Raw genomic sequence first — 11719 nt, 5'->3', positions numbered from 1 at the left:
TGGTTAAGGGCTCTGCCTCTGACACAGGAGACCTGGGTTCAAATCTCGGCTCTGCCTGTTCAGTAAGCCAGCACTTATTCAGTAAGGAGTTTCTTGGGCAAGTTTCCCTAACACTGCTACTGCCTATAGAGCGCGCCCTAGTGGCTGCCTCGTAAGTGCATTAAGTCCGACAGGAGAAAGGCGCTATACAAATACTGCAATTATTATTATTATTAGATATAGTCAATAAATGAAAAACAAAAAAAACATCTGTGTGCAATATCACTGTATAGCTTAAAGGGAACCTGAAGCAAGAGAGATATGGATGCTGCCATATTTATTTCCATGCAGCTGATCTTGTCAGATTTGTCAGAAACATCTGAATGCTAGATCAGGGTCTATGGTTACAAGTATTAGGGGCAGAGGATCAGCAGGACAGCCAGGCAATTTGTATTGTTTAAAAATAAATAAATATGGCAGCCTCCACATCCATCTCACTTAAGGTTACCTTTAACTTGCTGAGGGTGACAGGAATTGTGCACGCACCTTAAAGGGAACCCAAAGTGAGAGGGATTTGGAGGCTGCCATACTTTCCTTTTAAACTGTGCAAGTTGCCTGGCAGCCTTGCTGATCCTCTGTCTCTAATACATTTAGTCATAGACCCTGAATAAGCATGCTGATCAGATCCTCTGACTCATGTATGACTGGATTAGATACATGCTTGTTTCAGGGTTGTGATTCAAACACTACTGATGCCAGAAGATCAACAGGACTGCAAGGCAATCAGTATTGTTTAAAAGGAAATACATATGGCAGCCTCTATATCGCTTTCACCTCAGTTCAATATAATCCACACATTAGCCTGTAAAGGTTTAATGAATCACTAGATAGTGATAAAAAAAACCTTAATTTGCTTTAGTGAGATGGATCTGTGTAAAAATAGATCTGCTCATTCTGCTGTTGTTGATTCAGCACTGGTTACCCATAAACAGTCCTGGTATAGTGATTACAAATACTCTGCTATTTCTAGTTTGCACCACTTTTCATCTGCGTTGTGACGTATCTTTCTGCTGGCCACCTAATTTTTACAGAGCCCCACTAAGTTCCCTTCCTAAAGGTCTAAGCCGGTAAAAGCCCACCAGGTTAACTCCATCCTATTCCTAATGCCTAAACTTTCCCTGAATATTAAGTGCTTCCTGATGCGTAACTCTAATTCCCCCTCCCCTCAACATTATTATTATTATTATTTAGTACCTATACAGTGCCAACATCTTCTGCAGCGCATAGACGAGGTGACACGGGGCATAATGAGATAGACATGTGTAAATGCTGTGTTCCTTTTTTTTCTTTCTCTGCCTGAAAGAGTTAAACATCAGGTATGCAACTAAAAGTTTCTGTCCAGGGTTAGAACTGGGTCGGACTATAGCGTAACCCTCACTAATAAGGAATTACAGCCACAAAACACTTTCCTGGCATAAAATGGCTTCTGCGATCTGGAAAGAGATAAAAAGGGTCAATCGTTCATTGATTTTAATTCTGGTATACTCCATGCATGTGTCATTGAGTAGAGACAATGAAACAGTAAAAACGTTAAAAGTAGATTTAAATAATTAATTGAAATATAAGATAAAACTGTGATATATGTTAAAAAGTCATTTTTAGGAGAAGAAGGATAGATACAATTGTTTATCTCATCAGTTTATTTTCACCTCGTTTTTCCTTTAACTGTCCCTCAGAGGGGATCATCATGTAATCCTTACCATAGTCATATGCCCAGCATAGTCTAAGGCCAGTTTTAGGGAGTAGCCTATTAACCTATCTGTATGTTTTTTGGGATGTGGGAGGAAACCATTAACCACTTCCCAGGGTTGGATTTACCATAAGGCACGAGCCTACAGGCGCCTGATGATGGAAAGGCGGCTCACTCCCCTCCCTAAGCACCTCTCTCCCTCCTATACAGAGTCTCGAGCAGAGTGTAAATGAGAGGTTACTCAGGTCTGTGCATTCCTCTGGCCATATCTCCCTTTAGTCGGAGGCACCTCTAGCTACCTAATGCTTAGGGCACCTCTAGCTACTTAATACTGACAATAGCTCTAGCTACCGAATAATAAGGGGCACCTGTAGCTACCTATACTGGAAAAGGGACGTAAGGGAGAAGTGACAGCTGGGACAGCTTGTGGTGCGATTCTGTGGGTATTTGTAAGTTATTGGAGGGCAAACTCTAGGATTCCAGGACTTCTGTGCCTATAGGCTCCTGTGAGGTAAATCCGAGCCTGCCACTTCCTGACACTAACTCTAACCTTCCTCTCTAACATACACCCCTTCTCAATGCCTAACCTTAATTTAACTTTAAAACCTAACATCTAAAGTTAACCTTCTCCTATTGTTTTTCCTAAAATTAACCATATCCAACACCCACCTTCCTTTTTCACTTTCTGTTTCAGCACTATTGATTTCAGCTATCCAAACCAAGCACACATAACTGATATGACCTATGCAAAACAATAGCTTTGGGCAACTCGCCCTGGATCACTTAACAGCCTTATATCAGAAATGTAAAAAAAATGATTTTAATGTAAACAATGCAGATTGATAATGCTGACATGCCCTGTTGATTCAAGTGGAATGTAATTTTAACGATAGGCCTGCATGAATATCCCACCCACTAAGACTCTTCAGCATCGCCACAGTTTACGGATGACTGATCTAGTTAGAAAATGTGGACCTGTCAAATTAGATTATTAATATACAGTAATAGTCTGGAGGGAAGAAAGGAAAAAAGGTGTTGATATTCAAGTCTCCATGGAAATGATCCATGCTGAAAATGATGAATTAATTCATTCTGATGACATTTTAGTCTGCACTGCAGATGTAATCCTTTTCAAATCTACAATTTAAAGGATCTGAACTTCTGACAGGTCTTACCTTTGGGGAGGAAATTTCCCCACTGGAAATGTAGTTACGCAAAAAGAGTTGTAACCAGCACTCCAAGTGTCCCTGTTGCATCCCAGAGTCTAACAAAAAAGCAAAATATTCGCAGCACTGCACAGAATTATGGCTCTTTATTGAGAAAATGACACGTAATAACAATAACATGTGAGAGTGGGCTTGATGTCAGCTACAGCCCCGCTGTTTCGGACTATCCCTTCTTTGTCAAGCTGCAAGCTCTCTCTAAAGACTGCATCTAAAATGCAGCCTTATATAGCATAAGCCACCAGGGGTGGACCAATCAATATATATATATTTAAATGGGTGACCAATTGGAGTACAGAGAGTGTCAGGAAAACCTGATGGGGAACTGAACCAAAGAAAAATAAATCAGGCCCCCTCCAGTCATGGGCCCTCTCACAACCATAAAAACACCTCCTTCGGGCAGGGCACTAGGCTTACAAGAGCACCGGACCTGATGGGGAACTAGATGTAGTGGCACAAGGCCACACAACAGTACCCATCCCTCTGGTATCCAAGGATGCTGGAGCAAGCACCGATCCCAAAAGTAAACCCGGAAATCCGTATGAGAGGAATGCCCACCACATGGCGTCACATCAATAGGCAAATAAATGCATGTGTGGCGCATCACTCTCATAATTTAGCTCCCCGCCAAATGTAAACAACCCTGCACGTCAGAACCGTGCATAAGTGCCGATCGTTAGTAAGTGTCACAGGGGCTGCACGGGCACGGCATAAAGTGGTCTCATCAGACCATCCTGCTGCAACACACCAGGAAGCGGTATAAAGTGTGGCCTGTACAGACCATTGTGTACACATGAAAATGGCTAAGACAAACACCTCTCATAGAATACAAATATCAAGTGGGGGGAAGGGGGGATTTAAGGCTAGTCGCCAATCCCAAAAGGATAAGTGCAAATCAAGAGAGGCAGGTGTTCATAGTCAAAAAAAGTGAACTCCAAGTGACTTCCCAATAAACATAACAAAGGTCATAAGCTATAAGCATATATAAGACAATTGTATATGTGGTTCAAGGATTAAAAGCGGAAGAAGAAAAGCTCCGCACAATGTCCGTAGCAAAACCTTAAAACTTCCAATTTTATTGAATCAGGTAAAACCGACACAGCCGGATGGCTGACAAATTTCGGGCTGAAAATGGCCCTTAATCATAGCTATGCTATGCTAAGCTATGCTATGTATAAAGGGCCATTGTCGGCCCAAAACATGTAGGAAAAGTAGTTTACTATATCAAAAGTTAACTGTATTGGAATTGGTCACACTTTGTATATTTACACAGACGCATTTGCTGGGACCTGAGGGCTGAGTTTACTATACCCAGAGGTTTAGTATAACAGAGTTTACTATAATGAGATTCTACTATATTCTAACCTTTAAATACAAAATGAAACTCTGGGATTCCAGGATAGTTCCATTTAGGATTATAACTATAGATCCAATTGTATATCTCATCAGGTTATTTTCTCTTCATTTTTCTTTTAAATCTCTGATAAAACAGTCCTTGCCTCATATTGACATGGTAAGAAAAACTGATTTGTACAGCTAGAATTTTTCATTTTGTAGCCAAAGGACCTTTTCACGCGTCAGTTTTCCTAACCTAAGATACTCTGTCAGTTGTACATAGAAAATATTTCCTGTGCCTTGAGGCATCTTGTGATTACCATCTAGCCCATTGCATCAGTATGCCACAACTGTACATTTTTTTATCATAATTATTAGAGACAGCTGTCAGTTTTCATGCAATATTGCTTTTATTTTTATTCCTTTTGCATGTAACCATAAGACAAAGGGAATCTGGTGAGCTGTATCTTATCCCTCTGGGAAGGATAAAGAATATGCGCTCACTCCACAGGATCAGGTGATGCCCTCATCTCTATGGGTGCCTTTCACTCAGCATTCTGGGCTGCTATGTGGGGAAAACTAACCGAATAGGTTACAAAACAAACAAACCTTGTGACTAGAATTTTCCCCTTGATAGCTTGCTGTGTATCTGATCACTGTTTTCTGTTCTCCCAAACATGAAGGTCTCTTTTCCATAAAGAAACGTGATCGCACTCCAATCCTGTTTATTTCTATTTTCCACTACCGCAATTCCACTGTGATCTTACCACGATCTGTTGGGTGTACGGCGTAATTGCGTTGTGTTAGCGATCGCCAATGGGAGATCAAAGAAACCTGTCCACTAAATAATTAGAATTACTGAATCGCAGGAAAATCCCTTAGCGGCACAATAGCTATGCAATTGCCCTGCGCTCCTATACTTTTGTATAGTCACATGTATTGTGTAGTGTATGTATCATAGTCTAGGGCCAATTTAGGGGGAAGCCAACTTATCTGTATGTTTTTGGGATGTGGGAGGAAACTGGAGTACCTGGAGGAAACCCACATAGGCATGGGGAGAGCATACAAACTCTATGCAGATAATGCCCTGGCCTTGGATTCCAACTGGGGACCCATCGCTGCAAGACAAGAATGCTAAGTACTATGCTACCGTGCTGCCACACAGTGTAGTATGTGTGGACCAGCACCTGGTTTGACAGAAAAACATGTACTGTGCTACAGAGAGAGAAAGAGGGTGCAGCAAGAGACTTCCTACAGTCGGGGAAAGGGATACTGAATGACTTTCCCCCACACAGGACATTTATATGCATCTGGTGACACCAGTAAAGACATCTAGCTGTCACATGATCCAGTCGTAAAAGACTGGCTTGAATACAAGTATTTGAATGACTGTGCAAGGCCTTGAGCAGGATGTTTCTTTTAGAGAGCTCCCACAGATGAGCTGACAATGATCTGATCTTTCCTTTTCTCCCCCAATAGAATGTGCAATAATCAGGACCGGATTTCTGGAAAGGCCACAAAGGCCCAGGTCTTGGGCGGCTGCCGCTCAAGAGGGCACCTGGATGTGTAATAGGCTCCTACATGTGAAAGAGAAGGGTGCAAATGGGGAGAAACACATGAAAAAGTGAAGCTGATGCCCAAGAGAGCTGTACAGGAAAGAGAGGAGCTGCAGCTCTAGGGATGTTATCTATGAAATGGGGGCTGCATGTGGAATGGGAGGGGCACTGCTGCACATGAATGGGGAGCTATAACATACTAGGCCTAGGAGCAGAAAAAGTATACATTCGGCCTTGGCAACAATATTGAATTGCCTGTACAGTCTAGGTTTTAAAACAAACAAAAGCGCTCTAAATTATCTGCCTTGGGCAATGGGCAGGAAGAAGTGCTTTCCTCAAACAGAATTTCCCTGCGCTATGCCCAGCATGGATTCCGTCATACTCAGTATTGATAAGGACCGTGTCATGATGAGAAATCGTGCAGTTTACGGTCAGTACAGATCTCCAGATCAGTTGATGATGAGTCCTCACGGCATCGCGAGCCTCCTACGCTCATTCAGCAGCATCAATCTCTAAAGACTGTCCTCCTGTAATACCTGAAATTACTCTCCTCAGCTTAACCAGCAACACCATCTCTGAAAATGTGAATTGTATTTATTCCGCAACACCCACAGCTGAAAATGTTAATGGGAAAAAGATAGCGAATGTCACGCAGGAAAAGAGTGAGTATCACGCAGGACCAGAATAGAATGTGAAATTGCAAGTGAGGACAAAGCACGGGAGTCAGCATTGTATTTTTGCTGGCAGACTACATAGAGCTTTGGAGTACTATGCATAGTAGGGGTTAAACAAAAGAGACAGTATAAAGACCAATTCATTCCCAAGAGGAGACAACATAATGTGATGGCAATTTTTTTTCTCTCCTCCCTACAGAACATCAGCAGGTCCTCCCTGTGTCATCCCATCAGCATTTGTCACTCTTTGCATTCTCTCAGTCCGCAGTGCTAGAATTCTGAGCTGCCCCAGAGCTATGCTGTCTTGAGCCTTTTGTTGCTGTGTAATAACTGCTTTTGATGCTCTTAGATCAGTGAATCATTCTTGCGCTGCTCCTCCTTCAGCCCCTGCTTCTCAACTAAAGGCAGGAACAAACCGTTGCAGCTCCTGAGATTTCATGCCACTCTCGGATGGAAACAGGATTGCCAGCATCTACCTGCAGACATCGGGGCAGAGCCTGTTCTCTTTTTATACATTCCTCGCTGGAGTGAGGACTTGTTTCTGTATCTCGGCAACAAAGCGATAAGAATAACGCTGCAGCTGGACTTAGAACCTGATGAATTCGCAGACATGGACTGAGGGCAGCAAAAGTGACATGTTAGAGATCTCTGCTGAGAGGATTTGATCGTGGCTACGAGTTTCAAATCGCCGCCTGAATGCTTTCACAGCAATGCTAGCTTTGAAGCAAGCACAGACAGGCATCTTCCAGCAAGCTGGACAACTTTAAGAGCCCAAACCAAAGTATTTCTCAGATAAACACCTTCAAGTTGATTTTTGAGATGCTGCAAAACAACACATCTTCAGCAGCGATGGGATTACTCGACCACCCTGCAGAGTTGACTTTGGGCAACGGCTCCCGTAATAGTACTTCAACAGAGTCGCCAGGAATTGCCATCTTTATTTCTTTCGTATATTCCTTGGTTTGCATTGTGGGATTGTGTGGGAATTCTATGGTGATTTATGTTATCTTGCGTTATGCCAAAATGAAGACTGCAACTAACATTTATATATTAAACCTGGCCATTGCAGACGAACTGCTTATGCTAAGTGTGCCTTTTTTGGTGACATCAACACTTCTTCGCCACTGGCCTTTTGGCTCTCTGCTCTGTAGACTGGTTCTTAGTCTGGATGCCATGAACATGTTCACCAGCGTCTACTGCTTGGCTGTTCTAAGTTTGGACAGATACGTGGCTGTTGTACATCCCATCAGTGCTGCCCGCTACAGGCGGCCAAGTGTGGCAAAGATGGTCAACCTGGGAGTTTGGCTTTTCTCAATACTCATTATCTTGCCTATCGTAATCTTCTCCAGTACGGCTCCCAACAGTGATGGGACAGTGGCTTGCAATGTGCATATGCCGGAGCCTTCGCAACGTTGGGTTGTGGTCTTCGTGCTCTACACCTTTCTGATGGGCTTTCTCCTGCCAATGGCCGCCATCTGTCTATGCTATATACTTATTATCACAAAAATGAGGGTGGTTGCCCTAAAGGCTGGCTGGCAGCAACGTCGCAGGTCTGAGCGAAAACTGACACTTATGGTGACTGTAGTAGTGACAGTTTTTGTGGTCTGTTGGATGCCTTTCTACGTAGTGCAGTTAGTGGGCGTCTTTGCAAGAAGGGGTGACACTACAATCAGCCAACTATCTGTTGCACTGGGTTATGCCAACAGCTGTGCCAATCCTTTCCTATACGGAGTCCTCTCTGACAATTTTAGACGCTCTTTCCAGAAGGTCTTGTGCCTTAGCTGGATGGAAAATGCCACCGAAGAACCAGTGGACTACTATGCCACTGCATTGAAAAGTAGGGCATATAGTGCTGAGGATCTGCAGAATGTCATGCTGACAACAACAGGCAGCACATATCGCAATGGGACCTGCAGCTCTAGGACTCACTAGAATTCTATGGCAACTGGCTACGGTTTCTACCTTTCACAAAGACAAGAACACTATTATGGTTACTGAGTATATATATACATTAGAAAGAATTACAAGCTTTGATATTAATGAACATACAGTTGGAAACAGATGGACTCCAGTTATATTTCAATTTTACGGTGTTACCAAATCACTATTTTGCACTGATGTACTGTAGCCCAAGAGTACAATTACTAAATATATGTCAATGTTATCATAGAGAAAAAATAGATTTATATTAAAAGGCAGTGCAAAGAATTAGAATGCAAAGAGTAGTAACCCATAACAACCAGTGTGGAATAATTTGTTATTTCAACACAACCAGAACAAGAATTCTGACTGAACGTTGTGTGTTTCAGGACTTACTAAGTCATTTCTGCTTTTTATTTGGATCTTTGACAAGACAGGAATGATATTAACACTCAGGGTTCATTTCATGCAACATATTTCAATTCTGCATAGTTTGTTTATTAGGCTATTTTGTTGCAGATTTAGCCACAATGGTGAAAAAGGGAAAAAGTACAAGAAAAAAAAAAAAAAAAAAAACAAGCAAAACTGGAGCAGGTACGTATTTAAATATAAATAGACAGAGAAGCACCTGCTCAGACTGAAAAATCACAATCCTCATGCATTTAAGCAACTGGCACCTAACTGGTTGCTCTGAGCAACTGTTCCACCTTTGCCTCGATTTTCTTTGCGCTTGTCTTGATAAATTAACCCTTTTGAGTCTAGGCTTATGCATACAGATCATTTGAGGGTTAAAATCTGCACACAACATCCAGCTCGTTCCTGTTCCAAGACTGGCAAATGTAAATCAGTTCAGGAAGTTGAGCTGTTGGCAAAACCGATGTATATTACGTCACTTTAATAGAGAAATTAAAAACATCATCTACGTCCCTGAATCTTGACATGACATGCTATTATTGGTGAATACAACAGCTTTCCAGTCCTGTTTATTTCTGTATGTACTTTGGCTGCTGAAGCAGGAAATTGTCATGCATTTTTAGCATCTTAGAAGACAATTTCAATGTTATTATGCGTGTCTTGGGGGATTTGGGTCATTATTTTGCTCTAAGAACTCTAATGTACCGTACAGGGAAAATTAGATGCTGTTTGCAAAGCTGTTTTTCGGATTACGTGGATAAACCTCAGGTAATACCCCAATCTCTAGCTGTCATCATAGGAGAAAATTATATTTTATGTAGGAACAAGCAAATGCACTATACGCTGATGTCAGCCGGTTTTCAGAATGCACACGTGAAAAATGAACCTGCTGCTAACTTCCCATTTTTGCATTTATTTTTTTACTACGGTGCTTTAGTTAAAAAAGTTGCTGCTCTACTTTGGAGAACATGTACTATTTGTTCTGCTGTTAAAAGGGTTAAAGTGGCTTGATGTGCCTAATGCAATTCATTAATCTTTCCTTTGCATCTTCATTTGTAGCGAGATTCCATTTCAATATGAAATCCATATGCAAATTGCTTTGGCCCGCAATTAAGGAACCTTACTATCGACATACTCTAACTAATTAAAATATGAATTGGATTTTGCTCACTCCATTTTAACTGGGTGGCATGATAACATTCTGAAAATGTTATTTCCTTAAATTGCAGTGAGCTTCTGGTGAACCAAAATGTTGTGGAAAATGCGTTTGAAATTGTATTGAAATTGTATGAGATAAAATAAAGAATTATTTTTTTTTCTAAAAGTAGCTACTGAAAATGTTTGTGGAGGTTCTCAGACCTGTTCTTGAGATTCAGCAACATGTACATACGCTGTGGATCTCCTTGGAAAAAGCACAGGATAAAATGACAGTTCCCTCCATGAAATCCATATACTCAGCTCTAGAGATGGTAAATGCAAATAATTGTGGCTTGCATGGAAAAATTGGGTAAGTATTGTGGTGCCACCACAGGAGTAGGGCACTGGGTGGAACTGCTAGTAAAAAATGTTGGTGATTTACATTACTGATAATTTACTATGCACTTCCAGGCACCCATTCTCATTTGAGCTTTCCCCTCCTAGTGCCTAAAACTACCCCCCGTAGCCCCACATAATATCTGATGCTAACCCCCCTTTAAGTGCCTAAAACTTCCCCTGCTAATTCCTAACACTAACCTTCCTCCTCCTGCCTAACACTACCCCCCCCCCCTCCAATCATGCCTAACACTAAACTCTATCCTAGTTCCTAACTCTAACCCCTCTCCTCATGCCTAACACTAGCCCCCATCCTAGTTCCTAACACTAACCCCTCTCCTCGTGCCTAACACTAGCCCCATCCTAGTTCCTAACACTACCCCCCCCCAATCATGCCTAACACTAGCCCCCATCCTAGTTCCTAACACTAACCCCTCTCCTCGTGCCTAACACTAACTCCCATCCTAGTTCCTAACACTACCCCCCCCCCCCCCCCAATCATGCCTAACACTAGCCCCCATCCTAGTTCCTAACACTAACCCCTCTCCTCGTGCCTAACACTAACTCCCATCCTAGTTCCTAACACTAACCCCTCTCCTCATGCCTAACACTAGCCCCCATCCTAGTTCCTAACACTAACCCCTCTCCTCGTGCCTAACACTAACTCCCATCCTAGTTCCTAACACTAACCCCTCTCCTCATGCCTAACACTAGCCCCCATCCTAGTTCCTAACACTAACCCCTCTCCTCGTGCCTAACACTAACTCCCATCCTAGTTCCTAACACTAACCCCTCTCCTCATGCCTAACACTAGCCCCCATCCTAGTTCCTAACACTAACCCCTCTCCTCGTGCCTAACACTAACTCCCATCCTAGTTCCTAACACTAACCCCTCTCCTCATGCCTAACACTAGCCCCCATCCTAGTTCCTAACACTAACCCCTCTCCTCGTGCCTAACACTAACTCCCATCCTAGTTCCTAAAACTAACCCCTTTCCTCGTGCCGAACACTAACCCCCATCCTAGTTCCTAACACTAACCCCTCTCCTCGTGCCGAACACTAACCATCGCTCGGTTAGGTGAATCTGCATAGCGGTGGTTGCTCGGGGCCCCTGTACACACGCCAGGTTATTGGGGGAGGCAGTGGTTATTGGCCGCCTCAGCCGACTTTTATAATGCGTGTGTACAGGTCTTAAGATCTCTATAGAGGTACAGGATTCCGGAGGACAGTTACAATTACATACATTACTCGATTTTTGCCATTGATATTTGGCTGATTCGATCATTTGATCAAATCTGCTAGAAATCGATGCTGCATACAATTCACAAGTGATT

General features: G+C 42.6%; 1 protein-coding gene across 1 annotated transcript; it reads left to right on the top strand.

The window, feature by feature from the left end:
• Positions 1-6812: 6812 nt before the first annotated feature.
• On the top strand, positions 6813-10103 carry SSTR1 (somatostatin receptor 1). Its single transcript, XM_068251893.1, has one exon. It carries the CDS (start codon positions 7337-7339, stop codon positions 8447-8449), a length of 1113 nt encoding a protein of 370 aa, XP_068107994.1. The 5' UTR covers positions 6813-7336; the 3' UTR covers positions 8450-10103.
• The last annotated feature ends 1616 nt before the right edge of the window (positions 10104-11719 follow it).

Source organism: Hyperolius riggenbachi, chromosome 9, assembly GCF_040937935.1.
Source record: "Hyperolius riggenbachi isolate aHypRig1 chromosome 9, aHypRig1.pri, whole genome shotgun sequence".
In the NCBI taxonomy this organism is placed as follows: domain Eukaryota; kingdom Metazoa; phylum Chordata; class Amphibia; order Anura; family Hyperoliidae; genus Hyperolius; species Hyperolius riggenbachi.
The sequence above is the reverse complement of the archived record's forward strand: the minus strand, read 5'-3'. Positions and strand labels throughout refer to the sequence as shown.